Source organism: Macrobrachium rosenbergii, chromosome 42, assembly GCF_040412425.1.
Source record: "Macrobrachium rosenbergii isolate ZJJX-2024 chromosome 42, ASM4041242v1, whole genome shotgun sequence".
NCBI classification, from domain to species: Eukaryota; Metazoa; Arthropoda; class Malacostraca; order Decapoda; family Palaemonidae; genus Macrobrachium; species Macrobrachium rosenbergii.
The window spans coordinates 33,096,320-33,121,614 of record NC_089782.1 but is presented as its reverse complement, the minus strand read 5'-3'; the positions used below and the strand labels follow the sequence as shown (position 1 = coordinate 33,121,614).

Below are 25,295 nucleotides of genomic sequence, written 5' to 3'. Positions count from 1 at the left end.
TTTCTTCAGGTTTATGGTGGTTGCAGAGATCTTGCCCAGAGATTGTGCTGGTCATGGTGACGAGTGAATGCATTCCTGGCTCAGTGATTAGTATGTTTATATATATATATATATATATATATATATATATATATATATATATATATATATATATATATATATATATATATATATATATATATATATATATATATATACATCAACCTGCCACATCTAATCCAACCAATTAATCCCCTTGAAAAAAATTCGAAAGCGGAACCGTTCACTGGTGCAAAATACTTTCCTGAAATCCTACCCCATCTGTATACTCTTCCTCTCAAGAATCCCCGCAACATCGTTTGGCAGCAAAATAAACCTGCTGTTACGATCTGCACTCGGCCTCAACCTCACAATGGGGAAAACAACTTCCCTCAATAGATGTTTCCACAATTAAGGAGAAATGAGATTCTGTAGTCGGAAAGGAACTTTACCCTTCGCTGATCTCTAGTCTTTTGTTTGGCCCTGCCGCAATATTTTTAAGCTTCCTCGCTAGGAGGAGAATTATACTAGGTGTTCGTCGTGGGTACTGGCGGCTTTCTCCCGTGCTGTAAGGTTTATTTTTTTTTAGCATTGTTAATTCGCTAATAGGTTGGTTAAGAAACGGTGAGAGTGTCAAACTTACCTTACTAAAATATTTAAAAATATAGTCATGATTCAAACGGAGAGAATCATCGCAATACTACTAGTAGCAGCAGCAGTAGTAGGTAGTAATAGTAATATTAGTAGCAGTAATAATATTACTTAAAATTGCCACAATACACAAACATCCATTGCAGTTATTAGTCAAATCTGATATTACCTAGAGCTACAAATTCTCGTTAGTTCTTCAATCCTCTTGATTTATCAGTGGGTTCTATTTTCACAGGCAAATTCTTTCTTTATGGTGAGATTCAGGTGGATGCATCTGATTAAATTTAGAAGTATTTCATATATTGAATATCAACAAAGTATCTCACTCAGATTAATCGGAAACTGTTTTAATCAATATTTAGAGCAGCTCGCTGTACAAAATTGTCACTGACCCTTCATCCGCGTGAACTGGATCCGGTGAAAAGCATTTCTCTCTTAATAATCATTATTTGCAATGCAAGATACGAAACAGGCGTCTCCCCACTTTATTTTAATCAAATGGAAAGTATTCCTCGAGCCTTGTCACTCATTTCCTTCTTTGTCATCTTGCCAATTTCCGGAAAACATCCACATATCTCCTCCTGCCCCATTAACCAACAATTTCTTCGTCGAGGGACGCATTACAAACGAGTGACAATGCCCGGCCGGTATTATTAACCAGAAATGCAATAACATTTTTTTAGAATAAATCACTGCCAAAATTGCTTCCCATCTCCTCGTCAATGCATCAAAATGCGATAGATGGCGATGCGGCGTTATGAGACCTGAGGCCATAATCTTACCAGACCTCAGGTTACAGAATACCTCAGTCGTCGAATACCCGTGATTAGGGAGAGGTTACGATTCGATTGTCTCTCCTTTTTTCATTTATTCGGAATGTTCCTGATTTCCGTTTTGTGTCATTAGTTATTACTAGAAGACAAGAGTTCATGCGACATCTATCAAGGGAAATATTGGCTGAGTGTCATTATTTGTCTGTTATTGGTAATTGAGGTTGCAAATCATTCTATTTTTCTATATAATCCTGTGATTAGTCTGATTTCCTGTGACGAAAGGCTAGCGTTTTGATGAGTGAAGAATAATCTTGATGAATCAGAGAAATGATTAAGAAGAGTTTTTGATGAGCAAGACGCAATTAGCAGCCGTAATATACTGAGGGTTTTTCACTGTGAAGTAGTTGGAGAAGTCAGAGTGACAAGCAGAAGTTGGTATTTATATCTTCGAGTTATATAATAAAAATGGAGAGAGAGAGAGAGAACTTATAATGGGATCTGATGATTTTTCAAGAATCTTGATTGATATTAAAACAATTGAAATTTTCGTTCATGACATCTAACTGTCATATTACCCAGTATAAAGCAAGATATTAGAAGGGCACTACAACAGAAAACAATTCCAAATTTCTCTTAAATCGTGTGGTTTTCAATCTTTGCAACTGAGCTTTGATGGTGGTTTATAAGAATTCAGTCTTCCAGAATAAACACCAGAAAAAAGGTAAAAGTAAAATTTTCACTTTTGAATGAAAACACCGCCACAACAGGAAACCTCGGAACCTCATCAAGAAAAGTAGGTTTCTTATCGACTCAAAAATCCCTATATTTAAAATTAGACGACTGAGAGAGAGAGAGAGAGTAATTTGACGCTGTCTCCAGAAGAAAGTCACCAGCTGCTCGTAAAAGAAAAATAACCTGGACAAATGAAGCTGGATACGAGCTCTGATGGGCCATATTCACCCTATGAAATCCACGAGCCGTGGTCTAGATTACCGTTGATGGATCGAAGAAGGGAATTCTGTGACCACCAATGAACGTGACAAACTTCTATGAAAAACGAAGAAGAAGAAGAAGAAGAAGAAGAAGAAGAAGAAGAAGAAGAAGAAGAAGAAGAAGAAGAAGAAGAAGTCGTATCGTTGTTACTGGACGAAGAGTTGAATGTAGTTCCCAATATCTATAAAGAATTTGACAATAGTTACAGAAGCTAGGTTTTTAAGGGTTGGTTTTAGTTTTCGGTACAAGAAAACTATTGTGCCGGCTTTGTCTGTCCGTCCGCACTTTATTCTATCCGCACTTTTTCTGTCCGCACTTTTCTATCCGCACTTTTCTGTCCGCCCTCAGATCTTAAAAACTACTGAGGAGGCTAGAGGACTGCATATTGGTATGCTGATTGATATGTTATTTTTGGATTGTTCGTATGTTTCGTATGCATATTTTTAATACATTTAAATTAGATTCCATTACCGTACGTTATTAAAGTAATCCGTACACAATTATACAGGAAATTCACATTCTTTTATGCAATCGCAAACTGCAGGTGGAACGAACAAGAAGAAAAACGGAACCGCTGGAACCACTGGCGTCGTCCGGTAATGTATCACCGAGTTCGTGTCTTATGGCTATTTGACCGGCCCAGCATAGGAGCTGTTTATGAGCGAGAAATGGAGACTTTCAGGTCGTGAATTATAAGGTAGGACCCACCTACCTGCAGGTGAAATGTTCCGGGTCAGCGAGCTGGTGTTGCTGACCAGTTATTGGTTCCACACCTTCCCGCCCTCTCGCGTGGCAATCAGGAGCTAGGCTGGAAGAGCTGTGGTCTACTTGAGAGAGAGAGAGAGAGAGAGAGAGAGAGAGAGAGAGAGAGAGAGAGGGAGAGAGAGAGGGAGAGAGACAGACAGACAGACAGACAGAGACAAAGAGAAATTGAGAGAGAGGGTTGGAGATTCTTCAGTCTACTTGAGAGAGAGAGAGAGAGAGAGAGAGAGAGAGAGAGAGAGAGAGAGAGAGAGAGAGAGATAGACAGACAGACAGACAGACAGAGGGATAGGCTGGAAACGCCTAGGTCACTAGAGAGAGACAGAGAGAGATATTGAGAGAGAGGGTTGACGACTCTTCAGTCTACGAGAGAGAGAGAGAGAGAGAGAGAGAGAGAGAGAGAGAGAGAGAGAGAGAGAGGTTGGAAATGTCTAAGTCACTAGAGAGAGAGAGAGAGAGAGAGAGAGAGAGAGAGAGAGAGAGAGAGAGAGAGAGAAGACTAGAAAACCTTTTTTTTACTTGGGGAGAGAGAGAGAGAGAGAGAGAGAGAGAGAGAGAGAGAAAGAGAGAGAGGTAGGTTGGGAATGCCTCAATCACTAGAGAGAGAGAGAGAGAGAGAGAGAGAGAGAGGAGACTGGAAATGCTTTAATCTGTTAGAGAGAAAGGCATATAGACAGTGAAGGTTTGAAAAACTTTGGTTTTCCCCTACTCACATTTTCTTCTCACTTTCCTACCTTTCGTTTCCCTGAGGTTTCTTATGTATGCATTGGCGTCCTTAGAGATCACGAAATCTCAACTTTGTGTACACAGGAGGGGATCTTCAGTCACCTGTTGTTCTCAGGTCTCTCTCCCAGCTGAGGTTTCACGATTGAGACCCGTTTGTGAAACTGTTCGCATCATCGGCAGTGTCATTGATGGCTGGAAGGTTCTTCATCACTGTAATGAGAGGTTCATGGGATTTTTTGTTTTTGTTGATTTACTTAATTGTTTATTTACTTGTTTCTATGCAAGTCGGTGTAAGAGAATGTACAGAGTATAGAATTTTTTCTGTTGGTGTTTATATATATATATATATATATATATATATATATATATATATATATATATATATATGTATATTATAGCATCATCAATCACAGCTTCTTTCATATCACACCATTGGGAGACCTTCCACTGACCTAACTATCTGTAGCACCAACACCATCTCTAAAATCTCATACGTAGCCTCAACCCTTGTTTTCATTTCCACACCAAATATTCTCCTTTCGAATTCAATTCCTGCAAAGTATGAAACAAACAATGCAAGATGAAAAACATTGGATCACTTTCCCCACAAACTCAGGTTGAACAACAATTGACTTTTCCCACTGAAAGCTGGCCATTCAGACGTGGGGATCCTTTCACCCCATTCCTCAAACATATCAGTCCCCTGGTAGTTTCTGTTAGTTTCACTCATTTCACTTTTCTGTGATTTCTTTTCTTTTTCTTTCTCTGTTTCTTGTGCCCATGTATAACAATCAAACACCTCTTGTTGAAGCAGTAGACACATTACGAGGCATAAGTAGGGTATTTGGGCACGCGAGGAAAGAAAAGGAAATATATTTCAAATGTTTTCAAGTTAAGAAATTACTTGGGTATTTTGTTTTCAGTGAGGCATAGAATCTTTTTCCATGGTTCCATTTTTTTAGGCTTAGTCTCGGTAAGGGTAGGATGTTACCCGTCCAATTGTTCCTCAATAAAACTTAACTTGTATCATCCTTTTTTTTTTATTGCTGAAAAATCTAGTGATTTTAAGCCTTTGGTGTAAACTATAACTTAGGTATTTATGGGTTCCCAAACCGTAGCAGTGGCGGAAACTGGCACAATATCAATACAATATTTTAAAGTAAAAACTACAAACTTACTAAAGTCTCATATATTAGGGCAAGTGTCTCTGTCATTATAGCAATCTATGTAACCCCTTTCTGTCATTATCTTTCTGTCACGTAATCCTTTATTTTTTCCTTTAGAAAGGTGTAAACATATGGTCGTTTTAGTCAGCTATTCAATACGTTTTTGAAAGGACGTGACTCTCAGTAACTATCACTCGAATAGGAAGTGCCAATGGAAGCTGTTCAGGAGAGAAAATGATTGGAGAAATATTTTACGAAAGTTTTTATTATTGCTCAATAGCCTCACTTTACTTCCTTAACGAGGAGTTGGCTCAACAACTACATCATATGAGCAGTTTTTGTCTCCCTGGACTTACCTTCAACTTCCTCACTTTTACAGTGCTCCAGCTACCTTCTTTGCCTCATCTACTCTGTGATTCACTCCTCTCATTCTTCATTATCTTTAAACTGGTTTGGAGAAACAAATCCACAGTGATGTATGGGTACTTATATTTAAAAATAAACCTCTACAGAGAGCTTTCGGGAATCAGCAATCTACCAGTATCAAGTCTAAGGTTGAAAAGGGGAATCGAGCAGATTTCCGAAAGCTCTCTGTGGAGCTTTATTTTTAATAATATATTTGTACCCATACATAACTGTGGATTTGTTTCTCCATTTCAGGACTCATTCTACTGTGAGTATTTTTGAATGAAATTGGTTTATATGCTTCACTCTCGTGTGTCAGTCACTCCCATTCTTATTAACATTAATCACTCATTCCCTGCTTTTATTTCTAAAATTACTTACAGTCATTTTCAAAGTTTTTTTTAGCATTGTTATGCTTTTCTCGTTATTGCCAACAGAATTGAAACTCGGATTTAATATCAGCCTATATGCATTACTTTCATCAGACCCCTTAAACCATTAGGTTACCCTAAATAATTCCTTGTCTTTTGCATTGATCATTTAGGTGCATGAATACATAGAGTACAGGCAATAACAACTTCCACATACTTAATATATTGTTTTAGATCAACGTCCTAAATAGCTAAGCATTACCTAATTACGTGAAGAGGAAGTAAGTAGCAGGTCTGTTGCTAAAAAAGGAGCCATGTTAAGTAACACGGTATTACGGGCTTGCTTTTTTGCACGCGTGTCAAAAAAGCAATCGGTATTTTCTGCATATTCGGTCATTTTAAGAAAGCCACAAATGGGATTTTAATAGGCACAGCTAACCCCCAAAGGCACTTTGGGAAAAATTTTCGTTGCATGTTGGTGTCTTAATCGTATTAGCTGTGGCATTTATGTATTTTTTAATGTGTCAATGAACGTTGCCCAGAAATAACATTGACATTTACTGAAGACTTGTTTTTTCTTAGGAAATACGTTAGGTGTTTGTGAAAAGTTCATTTTCTTAATGTTCTATTAAAGGTGAGATGCAGTTTCAGTTTTGTGTGTGTGTGTGAGAGAGAGAGAGAGAGAGAGAGAGAGAGAGAGAGAGAGAGAGAGAGAGAGAGAGAGAGAGAGAGATGTATATGTGATACAAAAAAGGTGAAGCACAAAGTTTGTACAGTATGTTAGAGGAAAAAGTAAAAGTGGAAGAAAAACAGGCGAAGAGAGAAAGAGAGCCTGCGTGTGTAAGTGTGTGTGATGAGAGAGAGACAGAGAGAGAGAGAGAGAGAGAGAGAGATGGTGCGATTGTGACGGAAAGAGAAATAGAAAGAGAGTGTGTTTGCTTGTGTGTATGAGAGAGAGAGAGAGAGAGAGAGAGAGAGAGAGAGAGAGAGAGAGAGAGAGAGAGAGTATATATGTTTGAAAAAAGTAAAAAAATCAGAGAGGGAAAAAGAGATTATGTACGATGTATATATGTACAGTATATGTGTGTGTGAGAGAGAGAGAGAGAGAGAGAGAGAGAGAGAGAGAGAGAGAGGGTCATGATTGTGTGTGTGTGTATGGGAATCCTCTACATAAAGTGCTCCTCACGATCCAATAAGATCCTCCCGGCCGAGGCGTGACACGAAGCTTCTTGCAAAGGCTTCGGTTGCAACACTAGGAGGCCGCCTCGGCATTGTTTGCAACGGCGAGTATAAAACCGTTTAAAGATGCCACCTGACCTTGGGGCATCTTTGACTGAAAGTGCGGGTATTGTGAAGCAACGTCGGTGCCCTGAATAACCGTAATGTTCAGTTGTCATTCGCCTTGAATGACGAATGTATGGAAGGGGCAAGGAGACTGATTTGACTTCAGCGAAGAAATAGCTTGGCAGGAAAATATCTGTTATTCGAATGTAACGTCATCTGATAAACTATTTTTAAGAGTGGATAAATTATCATATATTATTCGTAACTCTTTGTAACTCGAATTTTGAGGCGTTGCCTTCGACTCCGGCAAAGAAATAGCTTAGCAGGAAAATATCTGTTTTCCGAATGTAATGTCATCTGATAAACTAATTTTAAGAGTGGATAAGTTATCATATATTATTCGTAACTCTTTGTAACTCGAATTTTGAAGTCGTTGCCTTCGACTCCAGCAAAGAAATAGTTTAGCAGGAAAATATCTGTGATTCGAATGTAATGTCATCTGATAAACTAATTTTAAGAATGGATAAGTTATCATATAGCCTATTATTCGTAACTCTTTGTAACTCGAATTTTGAGGCGTTGCCTTCGACTCCGGCAAAGAAATAGCTTAGCAGGAAAATATCTTTTTTTCCGAATGTAATGTCATCTGATAAACTATTTTTAAGATTGAATAAGTTAGCATATATTATTCGTAACTCTTTGTAACTCGAATTTTGAAGTCGTTGCTCTGACAAAGATTGAGATAGATTCCACCTCTTTGATGTAGGAGAGGAGTCAGTCTTTCCACGTTTATCTAATTTGTTAAGGGCATTTCATTAATTTTTTGTGGAATTTTAAGATTGCAAGGAATACCTGTAAACAAAATTTGATAGTTTACACATGCATACGCCTCTACACATTGTGTATGTGTATATATATAAATATATATATATATATATATATATATATATATATATATATATATATATATATATATATATATATATATATATATATTATATATATGTATATATATATATATTATATATATGTATATATGTATACATATAATGATAAGCAAAACACACACACACACACACATATATATGTATATTTGTATGTGTATGAATGTGGTAAACATTCTTTTAAAATTTTCCTCCGTGTAAGATCTACAGACGTAAAACATTCAATCGTATTAAAAAAAATAATGCCAAAAGAAAAGATTTATAACATTTTGATTGATAATACATCATGCAAAGAGGCGTGGGGAATTCACGTTTGCCCCAATCGAATTAGACACGCTCGACCGGCCTCTGTCTGACCGCAATTGTTAAGATTGACTGTTACGCTGACCAACAAATCACAATATTCCCACTATTACGGAGCCACTGTTACATTATCCCAAATGTGACCTCTGTTTACAGGCAATTTGGGGAAGTACACGTCTCGTGAATTTCTGGTAAATGCTTGCCTTAACAAAATGCTCTGAGACAAAAGGCAGGAAGGAAGAAATTGAGATTTGCATGTTAATCGGATCGGCGTCAGTAACCCCTGGTATTTGCGAGACCAGATGGCACACAATCACTCAATCTGTAGAAGGTTCCGAGGTGCATTAAATTGCTTCCATTACTGAACTCTGATTAAACGATGGAACTAGTAAAAAAAAAAAAGATAAACAGCTGCATCTTTTAAGAGCAGGTTCCATAGGCCTATCCGAGCACCTGCTGTACGAAAGGTCTCAGAGATATGGTAACAATAAGAGCATATATGAAGCTTTTAAGATTTTTGCTTATATTTTAGCCACGAATGGATGTTTCTACAACGTATGCAGATTCACTGCATATGTGCTGAAGTACCCGTTTGAGGTTAAAATATCAGCAAAATATCTTAAAGCTTCAGTGTAGCAAACTTCATCATGACTTTCTTAAGAAATTTAGCTTCTGTCGCTCCCGAACAATAGCGCTATTTTTGTGGGTCTTTGCTGTATTTGTGCAAAGTATAAGTACACTAAGTTTGTGTATGAGTACACTCTGTATAACTGAGATTGCAGTTTGGAGCCATAGTTTGGAACACATAAATCTTCAGATACTCTCACCGGTAGTATATATATATATATACATACATATATATATATATATATATATATATATATATATATATATATATATATATATATATATATATATATATATATATATATATATATATGTTACAGGCAGTTGGCGAAACCAGGCATTTCATGAACTGCCTGAAATTTCAGGCAGATAGCGAAATGCGCTTGGGGACATTTGATCCCTCCAGGGGGTAGTACTAAACACGGCGAAACAGTGACTCACCTACACTGTTTTGCCGTGTTTAGTACTAGCATTTGGGGGCCAAATCTATTTCGCCGTGTTTAGTACTCATCAAATGTCCCAAAGTTTATTTCGCTATCTGCCTGAAATTTGAGGCAGTTCGTGAAATGCCATTTTCGCTATCTGCCTGTATCATAGACACACAATATGCACAACTATAGGCAACTCGGAACGTGAAAGTGTCTCGTATCGGCGGCGAGACTGAGGTTGCTATTCTCCCTTTCAAACAGATGCCCGAGTACGTGTCTATCACTATCTATCTATCTATCTTTCTATCTATCTGTCTATTAATATCCCTCTAGGGGAGCCGAAACTCATTCTCGCTATTCACCTTAGAATGGCCACTTGATTTCAGTGGAATCATGATGACATTCCAGCCCTAAGGGGCTGGCAGACATGTAGCCCCACCCCCCATTAGTCCTGGTCATTGCTCTGCAGTTCTGGAAAGGAGGCTACGAAGAAGTTTTAGTGTGTTTCCTAAGGCTCGGTTCATTTCCCGTGATGGTGGGCTGTTTATTTTTGGCGAGTTTCACACCTTCGAAGCAAAAGAAATTGAAGGTTTGATGGGGAAATGTTTTGTTTCTCGGGAATTCTATTTTTAGTTTTCCGTAAAAGAAAACTATTGTGCCGGCTTTATCTGTCCGTCCGCATTTTTCTGTCCGCACTTTTTCTGTCCGCCTTCAGATCATAAAAAGTACTGAGGCTAGAGGGCTGCAAATTGGGATGTTGATCATCCACCATCCATTCATCAAACATGCCAAAATGCAGCCTTCTAGCCTCAGTAATTTTTTATTTTATTTAAGGTTAAAGTTAGCCATAATCATGCCTCTGGCAACGATATAAGTTAGCAATGAATGGACCAATACTTATATCAGCAATAACAATAGTAATGTTAATAGTAAAACGTATCGTTATCATCAATTAAAATTATAATGTTAAAACAGAATTATTTCTATACAATTTCCTGCCTTGAGTTTTATGTTCTCGCACCATTTTTTCTTCGAAAATGCACCATCACCGAGATCATAAACCAGTTTAATGGCCTTTCCTTAACTGCCGCAAATTTTTCTTCCGTACAAAGTCCGGGGATTCTTCCGTAACGGGATTCTTACCACAAACATGCATTACCGGAAGGTTTTTTTTCCCGTGTGAGTTAACACTTTGGAATTACAGACAAAAATAAGATGGCACTTCACTCCATCATAAAATATGAGGAACGGGAAACGAAAGTGAGAATTGTAACGTATTTTTGCTTAAAAGAATCACCGTAGGAGGGGTAATTGCAACCCCTTTCGTTCCTTTTACTGTAACTCCTTTCATACTTTCTCCTCCACCCTCTCCTAATAATTGATTCCTAGTGCAACTGCTTTGAGATTTTCCTCCTGTCACACCTTTCAAACCTTTTACTGTCAATTTCCGTTTCAGCTCTGAATGACCTCATAGATCCCAGCGTTTGGCCTTGGCCTAAATTCTATATTCAATTCAATTCCATTCAATTATTGCCGAAAAGTTTTGCAGAGATTTCAGGGAAGAAATACGAAGGAGTAAAGTAAAACGAAGACTAACATTAACAGTGAAGCATTTTGCAACGATGACACGAAATAAATAAAAGAATTTTGAGTAAATATGAAAAGCTGTATAATTAGTAAAGAATTCTCCGGTGATATTCAAGTAATAAAGACGGGAAATTAGGTAAACTTATTTCGTAAAAACAATTCTGGGAGTGAGCTGTTCTCTTAGTGAAATGGAATGGAATATGGAGTTTAGGCCAAAAGGCCAAGCACTGGGACCTATGAGGTCATTCAGCGCTGGAAAGGAAATTGAGAGTAGGTAGGTTTGAAAGGTGTAACAGGAGGAAAACCTGGCAGTTGCACTTTGAAATAGTTGCTAGGAGAGGGTGGACAGTAAGATGTAAGAGAGATTTGAATGGAGGTACAGTAAAAGGAACGAAAGGGGTTGCAGCTAGGGGCCGAGGGGACGCTGCAAAGAACCTTTAGTAATGCCTACAGTGCACCCTGTGAGATGCACTGACGGTACTACCCCCGTACGGAACTGTTCTCTTAGTACCTGAAATGTTTGAAGATGGTATGTAATTCTCCAACTCAGGAATGTTTAAACACACAAATGCATTTATAGAAACTTTTTTGTCTTGTAATGTTTGGCTATGTTTATTTAAGCAAGATAATTATACAAAACTGATTTTTATTTATTTAACAGAACATTAAACAAAAGTTTTGTAAAAAAAAAAAAAGTGGTTAAATGACAAAGAATGACAGTGAAAAGCTTTACAAATATAAGCAAAAATAATCCGCCAATGAAACTCTCTCTCTCTCTCTCTCTCTCTCTCTATATATATATATATATATATATATATATATATATATATATATATATATATATATATATATATATATATATATATCTACATATACTATATGTATATCCACACATACATACACACACGCACACACACACACACATATATATATACAGAGAGAGAGAGAGAGAGAGAGAGAGAGAGAGAGAGAGAGAGAGAGAGAGAATCATCTCGCGTTCGAAATAACAGATGTTGGTAAAACAAACCTTCCGTTCTCACGTTTAGTGCAAAGATTGGCAGAATCTGAAACCGCAAATTCCGCTGTATTTCAGCTGACGTGTAATTTCCAATTACGAAGCCTCTTCGTTTGATAACAGTAATAACTCCTTGACATAAGAGGCAAAAGAGATATACGCCTATTTTCTCACGATTAAGTTGACATCCAGTCATCCGTAGGAAGAATTCTCGTGACTCGCATCTTCCCAAAGAATTGGTAGAATTATTTTGATCAAGAGATGTGTATTCCTCTTTTCAATTTTTTTTTTTTTTACCAAGACTTTGTACGAAAGTCAGGTGTTGATAGAGTTATATCTACCTATATATCCATCAGAAATCATCTATAAATTCTAGTCACTATTATCTTGCCAAAAAATCGGTAGAATTGTTTTGATCAAGAGATGTGTATTCCTCTTTTCAATTTTTTTTTACCAAGACTTTGTACGTAAGTCAGGTGTTGATAGAGTTATATCTACCTATATATCCATCAGAAATCATTTATAAATTCTAGTGACTCGTATCTTCCCAAAGAATTGGTAGAATTCTTTTGATCAAGAGATGTGTATTTCTCTCTTCAATATTTTTTCTACCAAGACTTTGTACGTAAGTCAGGTGTTGACAGAGTTATATCTACCTATAAACCGATCAGAAATCACCTATAAATTCATTATGATTTCTCTGTTTTCGTGGATGTTGTAATCAGTCGCCAAATCTTGCAACTTGCTGATATGTTTAATTATTATTGACCTTTCTTTTTAGTGCTGGGAATAAAGGCCAGCTTTGAAGATCAAAGTCTTCTAAATATACTGAAATTAATTTCTCTCTACACTGTTTGTAATTTCAGTGAAAATCGAAATATATCAGAACCTATCTTGATGTGATATCTTCCCCAGATAGTAGCGATTAAGTTGTAACTACCCTAAATATTATTATTATTATCATTATCTTATTATTATTATTATTATTATTATTATTATTATTATTATTATTATTATTGCTGTTGTTGTAAAAAAAAAAGTATGAAAATATTCATAGGAACCAACTCCCAAAAAAGACATACGTACCAAGCCATCTTGCCGATGGCTAAAAAATGTTTAAAAAACATTAAAAAAAAACTCTTCGCGTCAAAGAATTCGGCCTCGAGCCTGCCATTGATAAAAGCCTATGACCTGATTGAAAAAAAAAAAAAAAAAAGGTCTGACAGGCCCTTGTCCATTCAAACCCAAACAGCGAATCGAATTCCAGCGCTAAGAAAAGGTGTCACACGTCCGCCAAGCCTAAACATACACAGAAGAAGAAGAGTTTGATCGCTCTTTCGCAGCCTTGGATCCCCTTTTGCAATGTCATTTTACAGCTCGAATCGCTTATTGTGGTGTCGGATCCTACCTCCACAATGACAAACGCATCATCCGAGAGATCTCAAGATAGGCGATGCTGAGGTTTCATTGGACGTTTCGTTTCCCTTCAGCCAATGGGATCGATGCTGTGTTTTCTTGGCCTGGTTATACTGATATCGATGATTAATAATGCTGTATTCCGGTGCCTTTGAACTCTGTGATTACGTTTTTCTTTGTAAGAAAAATGGAAGATGTTGTCAGGGTGAAAGGATACGGTTGGACCGAAAACAACCTCTCTCTCTCTCTCTCTCTCTCTCTCTCTCTCTCTCTCTCTCTCTCTCTCTCTCTCTCTCTCAATTTGCGTTTTATTCATGATCAGCAAATTCTCTGTTGGATAATTCGTCAGCAACGAACTACGTAATAGACAGAAGATCAGGATTCATACAACAAAAGAAAATCAACAACAATCGCCTTTTTTCCAGTCATTAATTCGCGAGATGAATTCCAACTTCAGTTTAGTTCAATATAATCTCAGGGATCATAAATTTTGTGACTGTTCTCTGATTTGATTTTCTCATTGGTTGCTTAATGATGAGGGATAGTTTGCAATGATTATGAAAAAATAGTCACAGGCGGCTCAGCGGTTTTCATACTTACGAGAAAAAACAGGTGTTATGATTTGCAGTTTACGAATGAAACTGAAGATGGTCTACCCTAGGAAAACGAAATGAAGTTGGTTATTGTTCTCAGGGAAGTTGATTGAATGTGCTTTTTTTACGGAATATGTACACTATATGCATCTCGTCTGGATAAATGGTCCTGTGTCCAGAAAGTGAATGAAGTTATTATTTTTTTTTTTTTGTGAATCTCATTTCCGTAGTTTCAAAATATGATGAGCTTGTCAGTTTCCCAAACTAGTAAACTCATGATATTTTTGCAAAATAGTCATGAAAACCTTTAGCAAGAAACAGGTTGAAAAATATATTGGTTAAACATACCAATATTTAAAGATATATATATATATATATATATATATATATATATATATATATATATATTTATATAATTTATATATATATATATATGTAAAATTACCTAATAATGATGGTCTATCTCTTGAGTTTGTGTAAAATTATCTAGACTAAAGAGAATACAATAGACCACAGTCTGAAATAAATGAGCACATGCTCACAGTTTCAGTTTCCAGAAATCTCGTCTCATCTTAATCGAGGCTGATATGACACACACTAGCGATTCCTTAGGAGGTTAGTGCCGTCAGTACACCTCACGTAGTGCACTTTAGGCATTACTAACGGCGTTTGCACTATCCCTTTGGCCCAGAAGAATTTAGCCTCCGTCATTTCAGCCTTTTACTTTACTTTCATTCCCGCTTCCCTTCTCCCATTTTGCTGTGCAACCGCTCTAACGATCACGCCTTGAGGCAACTGTCGGGTTTTTGCGTTACATCTGTAGGTCCATGTACCCTATGTCATATATTTTCTGGATCTCTTAAGCTTACTGCCCAACCATTAAAGCTGTTTCTTTTCACTGGACGGCTGGAAGTTGTCCAGTGCTCAGCTTTGTAGCCTAAATCCCATGATTCATTCACTCATTTTTCCCCAACAATAGAATTTCATTCTTATCAGTTTTCACCGAAATACTTCATCATTTAGACATTTAGATCATGCGTTGGTTGAACTCCAATATTTTCAAGCTTTCCTTATCTAAGGATATTTAGGAAAAAATAAATTTAAAAATCTACCTTCTAGGGGTTTGAGGGAATAAAATTTCCCGTGGAATATTTTGCAAATTAACCCCCCGACAGCTAGAACACAGAGAGAGCACGAAGATATTTTTTTGGGTTAATCAAAACGAATTAGAGACAATTCAACCTTCCATTTCCATTAGCTTTTTTACAATGAAAATCAGCGCGGAGCCTAAGCCTTCGCCAACCACTTAAGTGTCATTACGCGAAGATTTATAGCCCCGTAATTACCTCGTCACACGATTAAGCGTAGAACAACCAAATGCAGCCTAAATTAGCTTATTAAAATGAACGACCTTATCAAAGTCAATTATAGAGTACGAGACGATGCTGGATTAGAAGGACATCGTTGAGTGCCGGAAGGCAGTAGTCTTTTTTGTGTGTGTGTGTGTATGTGTCATGGATTGTCTCTGTTAAGTGTCTTTTCTCTCATTATCTTCTTAATTCTTTTGCCATAGATATAATGAAAGACACTAAGGAAAAAACTCCTCAGGTATATTCTGCCCTAAAATGGAAAACTGCAGTATCTGCGAAATTTTCGGAATTGAGATATGCCACCTATTGGGCCCGTGAAACACTGATACACAAGTTACTGCAGTTTCAGAATGATTCTTCAGTGCTTTATTTAGGGGGAATCCAGTTGCAGTATCTGCAAAATCAGTAGTAAGGCAAGGGAAAACTGCAGTATCTACCATTTTTCGGTTTTGTATTTTGCAGATACTGCAACACCAATACACAAGTTACTGCAGTTTCAGAATGATTCTTCAATGCTTTCCACTAGTATTTAGGGGGTCCCATTTGCAGTATCTGCAAAATCAGTAGTAAGGCAAGGGAAACTACTGCAGTTTCAGAATGATTCTTCGGTGCTTTACTTACGGGGGTTCCATTTGCAGTATCTGCAATATCAGTAGTAAGGCAAGGGAGTGTCTACCATTTTTCTCAGTTTTGTATCTTTGCAGATACTGCAGTCTTCCATTTTAGGGCAGTATTGTCACAAGTTTGGAAGTAAATTCGTGTACGGAGTAATTTAGAAGCAGACCACTATATAGGGAAAGCGTTTGGTGGAGTAAATAATAAGAGAATTTCTTTTGTGAGGACACTGATCAACGTAATGAGAATAATAATGAAGTAAATAATGACCATAATTCAGAGAGAGAGAGAGAGAGAGAGAGAGAGAGAGAGAGAGAGAGAGAGAGAGAGAGAGAAAGAGAGAGAGAGTTAGTTTTTCTCCTTTTCATTTTGCTTCATTAGTATAATATAAAACATTTGTACTATTTGTGACATTGCTCATAGACTCGCTTCTCCTATTCCCGAGTTAGTATGGTTACGTACACCAGTTATTATTCTTATTATTATTCAGAAGATGAAACCTATTCATATGGAACAATCCCACAGGGACCATGACTTGAAATTCAAGCTTCCAAAGAAAATGTTGTTCATTAGGAAGAAGCAAGAGGAAATATAGGAAAATACGAAATACAGAAAGAAGGGATACCACTTACTAAAAAAAGAAAAAATCAAATACTGAATAGAATAGTAAATAAAAATGTATTAAAATGCAAGAAGAATAGTATAAGGGTAGCAATGCATTGCATTTTTCATTAGCTAACGATTGCTGTTTAATAAAAGCAAAGAAAGCGAGACAATCAAACTCCCATTGCATCAAGCTATCCAAGAACGTCCATTACCAACAACGAGCTCTAAATAAATCCGTGGCGTCATTCACAATGAATTATGGGAAATAATCGCCTCAACCCAGAGATGGCGACACAGTATTGGACGGTAGACTATATTACATTGAATGATCAGATCATCTAATCCACTGTTCGCTGACAGGAGATTTACGTCATCAAAACCCGTTTGCCTTTCCAGGACCTGTTGCTCGAACGGTGGTGACCTGTGTTGCTGTTGCTCTGTGTTGCTTACGGAGCAACCATGGCCCAGTACGTGGCTTCCGGACTTTAGAAAGTAATGGAGATGAAAACATTGCTATGCAGCGAGCAGGTGACACATAGTTCAAAACATTCTTCGGTGCCTTCCCGCGTATGCCTTGTCCTGTATGTTCCTCAGAGAGAGAGAGAGAGAGAGAGAGAGAGAGAGAGAGAAAAGCATGTATCAGCCCAGGTACCGATGACCTGCTTTGAAAGGTAGACACTTCATGACTTTGGCAGATATGTGCAGTCACTCACCTCTTATTCTCATCTCTCCTTCAAGATTATAACCGAAGGCTGTTCTGGTTTTTAGAATAGATTGTGAGAGGTATTTTTCATCATATATATATATATATATATATATATATATATATATATATATATATATATATATATATATATATATATATATATATTATTATGATTAGCAAGAATTCGCTAGCAAATTACCTCCCCCCCCCTCCTTTGTTGTTGTTGGTTGTTCATTTACTGCCAGCCGGCCGATCGATAGACCATCTGTCTATCGACTTAAAAACAAGGTTTAAAAGATTAAAGGCGCTCCCATTTTTGATAAAGATCTTTCCTTCGAGGCAAAAGTAATCTGGCTTGGGCGTTTCTCCTACAGGCCAAAACCTCCCCTGCGGGCAGCAGGTGCAATGAGTCAAAGCATCTGTGTTGGGCGCACCCCCCCTGCCCCATAGGAGGGGATAAAAGGCAAAAAGCCCACGAGGTCTCGGCACACGCGGGCTGGAAGATATGGAGTGAACTTGTGAAGACGTCCTCAACACCTGGCCCCATCGATGCCCTTGCATCCTAACCACGTGGCCCTTTCAAAAGTATACTTCTCCTCGTGTCCTTCGACCGTATTCCTCGAGCCCACACGCCATTGCTTGGAGTTTCGAGGAGTCCCCCATCGCCTTGCCCCTTTACGGAAGCCCTTGCATCTCACCACGTGGAAGAACTCGTCCTCGGAAATCGCAAGTCATCCACGGACCGCCTTCTACACGCCCTCGGAAAATCTGCTAAGGTAAAGTGCCCTGGAAGAGCCCCATTTCAGTCACGCTTTTGTCTCGTAATATTTTCTTAAAGAGAAAGCCAGAAATCTCCCTTGTCTAATGTCCGTGCGCTTCTTGCATCGGCAGTATTAATTCTTTATTACTCCTTTGGCACCCTCAGTGCAGCTTCGAATTCATTATTCTTTTGTCTATTTTCATTACTGGCGTATAATGTGCATATCTCTCATTTCAGAGGGATCCTATCGTGGAAGCTTCTCGACTGTGGCTGGGATTCCCCAGTTTCATTCAATCTACTTGAGTTCCTCTCTCCCGTACTAATGTCATTTATGTAAATACACTACTTTAAATGTGCCCACGTGTTTTACGTAATATTTCCTCAGTAACCAGAGCTCTATGCTCATATGAAATTCTCCTTTGTTTTCCTCTTTTTACGTTTTCCCGTACCCACGAAGTCAGAATTACAAGGCTAAATTAACTTAAATCGTTGCTACCTGTCTCACAGAGCATATTTCAAACTAAAACCACGGAAAAACGTAAAAATGGCGACCTGGCCATAGATCTCGTTTTGCAGTTGCAGTTCCCCTAGTGTTGCTTTTTGCATTTGCAACTTGCCAGATCAGCTATTAGCAAAGCTAAGCTGGGTCTGAGACAATTACGAACCTTTTGTGTAAAACCAGCACACAGATCCAGAAAATTCCACGTAAGTAATGTGTTTATTTTAGCAAAACCTTTTTACAATCGTGACTGTTCCTAGGAATTAGAAATAGGGACGCATGTAATCACTGAGAGAAAAGAACCGCCGTATTAGATTCGTTAATGCATGCCTTCAGGATAGGTAGTTAGGAAATAACCAGTGCTAACCATCCTTTGCTTCGAGGAATAGTGCGAAATTCCTCTGTGTTAAAATCCTTGCCATATTCTTGCTTCGAGGAATAGTGCGAAAGAAATTCCTCTGTGATAAATTTTACTTCGCATTTCGAATTAGCGAACTGTTATTTAGGCGCGAATAAAATTCCCACGTGGGACACGACGAAGTCAGCTTGCATTGCTGAAATTCTCTCAGTGTAGTTAGAATTCGAGTTAGGTGTTAGGAAAGCGAAATTTAAACTCCGCTTATAGGGAAAATTACTAGGCCGTTGTACTGTTATCCTCTCAGACGACTGGGAAATTCTCCGGAATCCCAGACGGTATATAAATATACGGGTTCATTCACCCAGAATCTAAAAATACCTCCGGTGTTGGCCAAACGACCTGCACCCCACCCCGCCCATGCCCGCGTGTGTAGCATTTTTTTTTTGTCCCCCATTCATTTCCCAGCATACATTTTTCTTTGGGTTTCCCGTTAGTAATTTCTAAGTCCTAAGGGACGAATCGTAATTCCAAGTCCTAAGTGACTCCTAAAATCCTACGTCGTACGTGGCGAGAATTTCTCCAAATTCCAGTCCTTAGAGACTCCTAAAATTCTACGTCGCACGTGGCGAGAATTCCTCCAAATTCCAGTCCTCAGAGACTCGTAAAATTCTACGTCGCACGTGGCGAGAATTCCTCCAAACTCCAGTCCTCAGGGACTCCTAAAATTCTACGTCGCACGTGGCGAGAATTTCTCCAAATTCCAGTCCTCAGAGACTCATACAAAAATTCTACGTCGCACGTGGCGAGAATTTCTCATTCCTGCGGGAACCCAAAATTAAGTACTTTTGAGACATTATATAGTGTAGTTCACACACATCTAAGCCCTTACGGGACTGATCATTCTAGTTCGTTAGAACAACTCCTTAACTTCACGCTACAGCCGGCCAAGTCCGAGCGTGACAAAATCCAACTACGTCTTCCGAGACGCATATTAGAATTCGTTCGCCAAGAACAACCCCGTCTTTCCAAGACACATCCAATTTTAACAAAAAGTCTTCTCAGACATATCATATACCCATTATTTCAAGATGGCTAATACCAGAGCCCAACAAAACGAGGATTTCAAATTCTACATGTCCGCTGGGAAGGACATGGGACTATCGGGGCAAGATCTGAGAGCATGGGTTCAAGAGCGAGTGGACGATGCCAAGGAGGAGAGAGCAAGAGAACGTGAAGAGAGAGAGAGAACGAGTTGCCCAAGAGCAACGAGAGGCAAAAGAACGTGCAGAGAGGGAGAGAGAACGTGAGGAGAGAGAGAGGGCAAGAATTGCCCAAGAGCAGGAGAAGGATAAAGAACGTGCAGAGAGAGAGAGGGAACGAATTGCCCAAGAACAACGAGAGGAGAGAGAACGAATCGCTCAAGAGCAGGAGAAGGATAAAGAACGTGCAGAGAGAGAGAGGGAACGAATTGCCCAAGAACAACGAGAGGAGAGAGACAGAATTGCCCAAGAACAACGAGAGGAGAGAGACAGAATCGCCCAAGAGAAAAGGGAGGAACGAGAATGGGAAGATCGAGAGCGACAGCGCGCCCACGAGCTCCAGATGCTAGAACGACAGCCCGCCACCCCCCCGCCCCCTGCCGCGGGGATGAGTGCCCTCAGCCAAGCTCACTCGTTCATGCCAAAATGGACCGAGTCCGAACCCGAAGTATGGCTTGAAAGGGCCGAACGAGTCCTGGAGTGCTGCGATCTCTCCCCCGCGGAACTCTCCCTTGTTCTCACTAAATTCCTGGGCGGAAAGGCCCTCGTTGCCTACCACGCCCTTCCCGCCGACGATCGGGGAAACTGGGAAGCCGTACGCCAAGCAGTCACGAAGGCGTACGAGATTACCCCCGAGCGGTGGAGGAGACGTTGGAGAGAGCAGCCCAGAGAAGCAGGCCAGACTTGGTCCGATTGGGCGTACCATTCGGAGCGGGCGCTGACAAAATGGCTCGATTCCGAAGGAGCCACTAACACCGCCGAGGTACTCGAGCGGTTTAAATTCGAGCATTTCCTGCGCTACGCCCCTCCTGCCCTCGCCACTCATATAGTGGAAAAAGCCCCAGCAACACTCACCGAGTGTTGCCGAATAGCAGATATGTGGGAAACCCACCACCCTCAAGAAGGATCCATGGGGCGGAAGATAAATCCCCCGTCCCTCCTCGGAGGTTCAAATTCCCACAAAAATGGGAACTCGGGCAAGCCCCTAACTTGCCATTATTGCAAGAAAACGGGGCATTCCTCCGAACAGTGCCGGAACAAGAAACCGGCTCCTCTCTCTCCCGGAAAACCGACAAATAACTCGCCTGCGCCCTCCACAGGGGCAGCGCGGAAAGACTTTAGCCAGACCTTTTGCACGGCGTGCAAGGTTTATGGCCATTCTCCCGCATGGGCAAAATGCCCACGCAATAACAAATCAACTACTCCCACCGTCGCCTTGGCCGTCACAGATCCCCAGTCATTAGGCCCTCCCGCCGAAGGGCCTGTATACGTGGCCCCTCCACGAGGTAGCGGGCCCGCGCGCCGAGTCACTGCTTTCGAGGACTCGGGCGCACAAATCTCCCTCATCCGAAGGGACAGAGTTCCCTACGGAGCTATCGTCAATAGACGAAAACTCGTCACGATCGAGGGAATAAATGAATTTAAAATGATACTCCCTACGGTCCAATTGAGAGTCACAAGGCCTCACCAATCCAAAATTTGCAATCTTGCAGTAGCAAGCCATCTCCCCGGAGGCTATGACGTCATCCTGGGACAGGACTTTCAGTCCCCACCGAAATCACGACAATCTAGGGGTCCACATTCCCCGAATCATGCCGCGGGCGCGAGTAATCCTCCCCCGCTTCTTCCTCAGTCAAGACTGGCGCCCCCTGGGTACCAGAAGGACGTGCAGTCCCCGCCAGTGCCACCTGAGTACGATGTACAGTGGCCCCCTCGATCGGTTCCCGATCCAATTTCAGTGCCCGGCCCTGCCTCAGTGCCAGTGCTAGGGCCCCAATCAGATCTCCCTTCAGGAGATGCCAAATTCCTGCCGGTGCCACTTGCATGCCCCGAGCAGGGCCAAGCTTCGTCCGTCCTGACCGACGAGCCCAAGAAACCCCTGATAGCGCCTGACTCTGCCCTAGTGCCAGCGCCAGAGCGCTACGCCGATCTCCTTTCACGGGATCCAACTCAGGACCCCCTCTCTTCCCCCGGCCTGGCACCGCTACCGGCGTCGGTCAGAGAGACGGTTCCTCCCGACCACCGCGGAAGCTCACCTGCAGGTGCGGCCTCGCAACCCGTGCCTGAGCTGGTCATCGTTACCTGCGAGCCGCTCACGCCACCCCCGACCGCCTCCTCTCTGCCTCAGCCCGTCGCCGACGCAATTGCAAGTCAGGATTCTGCCATATCTCACTTGGCCGATGAACTACAAGAGCCGCGACGGATCATGGTAGAACCCGCACGGAACACTCCTGCGTCAGCTGTCGCATCAGCAGGCCCAGGTGGTACTCCGTGCCGCCCTCCGGTCGCGGGCCCTCCGCTTCCCCGGCCGAGGACGACTGTCCCATTAAGAAAGACTCGAGGCGAAATTACCACGGGCGTGGGAATTTCCAGGTAATTTACAAAGAGCTCTAGAGCTCCCATGGCACCTGTGCCACCATTTCATTTTCGAAGGTCTTGGCACCCCTAATCCAGAAGGGGACGTCAGACCCTCCTCTATCTTCCTCCGTTCCTCAGGAACTTCTATCTCTTATCACCTTCTATTAATCTTCCCTTAAATTATCCCCACAAGAGGCAATTAAATACGGGATACCATTCCCCACACAATGTACAAGTCATTAAGAATAACAGAGTGAGAAGTGGCACGCCCTTGCGCCCATACCTAGGCACCGGGCGAGCGTGTCAGCCCCTCCTGAAGGAGTCGCGCCCTTCGGGTGCACTTTCCTCGCCCTGGGACTGAAGTGATAGTCCGGGCCGTAATTTATAGGCAAAGGACGATAAATTCCCGCCTAACACAATAAAACCCTCACTCTTTTCCCTTAGCTCTTCTGCCAATATCATTTACTTTCTTTTAGTCATTTAGTTATCTTTATTTTAATGAATCGCGAGTCATAAACTCTTGCCCTTGTGATTTAAATGCCCCTTTTGTAAGCTCTGAGGGACGTGTCCCGCCTTTCATATGCGGTCAAGTTTCATTCGTAACGTCTTGGTAATTTTCCTTTTGTTATTATTATCCCTTTTCCCCCTTCCATTCCTTCCAAGATCGCTGTTTGTCCTACCCCACATCTTTTGTCTGCTCGCCCCGTCATAACATTGAGTTGGCAGTAGACGTATAAAATTAGCGTAGTTTAAGGTTAGCGAATTAAAACCTCGCGAATACTCTCGCCTGCACACGACTGTCAAATTCCCGGTGTGTGGGTCATCCCTCAGCTCGCGTTGAACGATAGCTGAGCCAAGTACGTTAAAACGAAGATAAATTATCAATGCGAATATGTATAGTCATTACAGTATCGTGTAAAAGGGGATGTCATTTACAAAAATAAACGCTGTTTTTCATTTACACAGCCTCTTCAAGGCAGATTGTACTAACCGCATGCATTTTATCTAAAATTAAGTAACCGTGTATTTTAATTCTTGAACAATAACCTTTCTTTTCATTTGTTGGCCATAGCCTCATATATGTGGTCCTATAATCTTAATTAATTCACAATTGTTCGAGTCACTTTATAAAGTTACCAGTGGGTAACCAAATCTAAAGTAATTATTCTTTTGCAAGTGTTTAAATCACTTTGCGTTCTGTTAACGAAAATTGTCCCAATGTGTTATTAAAAGTAACCAAGCTTCATAAAACCCTTAGGAGTAAAGTTCATTGCAAGGCAGAATGTAGAGTAACGTAAAGCATTTGCCGCTCATTCTTGAATATCGATGTACACACCCGAAGGAGGTATGTACATCATCTTGTATGGGGAGGTATTATGATTAGCAAGAATTCGCTAGCAAATTACCTCCCCCCCCTCCTTTGTTGTTGTTGGTTGTTCATTTACTGCCAGCCGGCCGATCGATAGACCATCTGTCTATCGACTTAAAAACAAGGTTTAAAAGATTAAAGGCGCTCCCATTTTTGATAAAGATCTTTCCTTCGAGGCAAAAGTAATCTGGCTTGGGCGTTTCTCCTACAGGCCAAAACCTCCCCTGCGGGCAGCAGGTGCAATGAGTCAAAGCATCTGTGTTGGCGCACCCCCTGCCCCATAGGAGGGGATAAAAGGCAAAAAGCCCACGAGGTCTCGGCACACGCGGGCTGGAAGATATGGAGTGAACTTGTGAAGACGTCCTCAACACCTGGCCCCATCGATGCCCTTGCATCCTAACCACGTGGCCCTTTCAAAGTATACTTCTCCTCGTGTCCTTCGACCGTATTCCTCGAGCCCACACGCCATTGCTTGGAGTTTCGAGGAGTCCCCATCGCCTTGCCCCTTTACGGAAGCCCTTGCATCTCACCACGTGGAAGAACTCGTCCTCGGAAATCGCAAGTCATCCACGGACCGCCTTCTACACGCCCTCGGAAAATCTGCTAAGGTAAAGTGCCCTGGAAGAGCCCCATTTCAGTCACGCTTTTGTCTCGTAATATTTTCTTAAAGAGAAAGCCAGAAATCTCCCTTGTCTAATGTCCGTGCGCTTCTTGCATCGGCAGTATTAATTCTTTATTACTCCTTTGGCACCCTCAGTGCAGCTTCGAATTCATTATTCTTTTGTCTATTTTCATTACTGGCGTATAATGTGCATATCTCTCATTTCAGAGGGATCCTATCGTGGAAGCTTCTCGACTGTGGCTGGGATTCCCCAGTTTCATTCAATCTACTTGAGTTCCTCTCTCCCGTACTAATGTCATTTATGTAAATACACTACTTTAAATGTGCCCACGTGTTTTACGTAATATTTCCCTCAGTAACCAGAGCTCTATGCTCATATGAAATTCTCCTTTGTTTTCCTCTTTTTTTACGTTTTCCCGTACCCACGAAGTCAGAATTACAAGGCTAAATTAACTTAAATCGTTGCTACCTGTCTCACAGAGCATATTTCAAACTAAAACCACGGAAAAACGTAAAAATATATATATATATATATATATATATACATACATACATACATACATACATACACATACGTAAAGCCAGTGATGAGGAACACTGACAATAATCATTATTCTATAGCATGATTATATTACGCAAATATCTCGGTAACTCTTTGCACTTACTAAGCAGTTTTCTTGCCGCACTCATTTTCTGCTGAATAATGAAATA

The 25,295-nt window shown here is 40.6% G+C and overlaps 1 protein-coding gene and 1 long non-coding RNA gene across 2 annotated transcripts; both read left to right on the top strand.

Moving 5' to 3' along the window:
* The first annotated feature begins 17,519 nt into the window (after positions 1 to 17,519).
* Positions 17,520 to 18,475, top strand: LOC136827654 (uncharacterized). The gene is made up of 2 exons (XR_010849831.1): positions 17,520 to 18,135; positions 18,357 to 18,475. It is a non-coding gene; the product is annotated as an uncharacterized lncRNA (long non-coding RNA).
* Positions 18,476 to 19,425: 950 nt separating this feature from the next.
* On the top strand, positions 19,426 to 24,910 carry LOC136828194 (uncharacterized). Its single transcript, XM_067086040.1, has 2 exons — positions 19,426 to 24,570; positions 24,792 to 24,910. The coding sequence occupies exon 1, from the start codon at positions 20,180 to 20,182 to the stop codon at positions 22,610 to 22,612; it is 2,433 nt and encodes an 810-aa protein (XP_066942141.1). The 5' UTR covers positions 19,426 to 20,179; the 3' UTR covers positions 22,613 to 24,570; positions 24,792 to 24,910.
* The last annotated feature ends 385 nt before the right edge of the window (positions 24,911 to 25,295 follow it).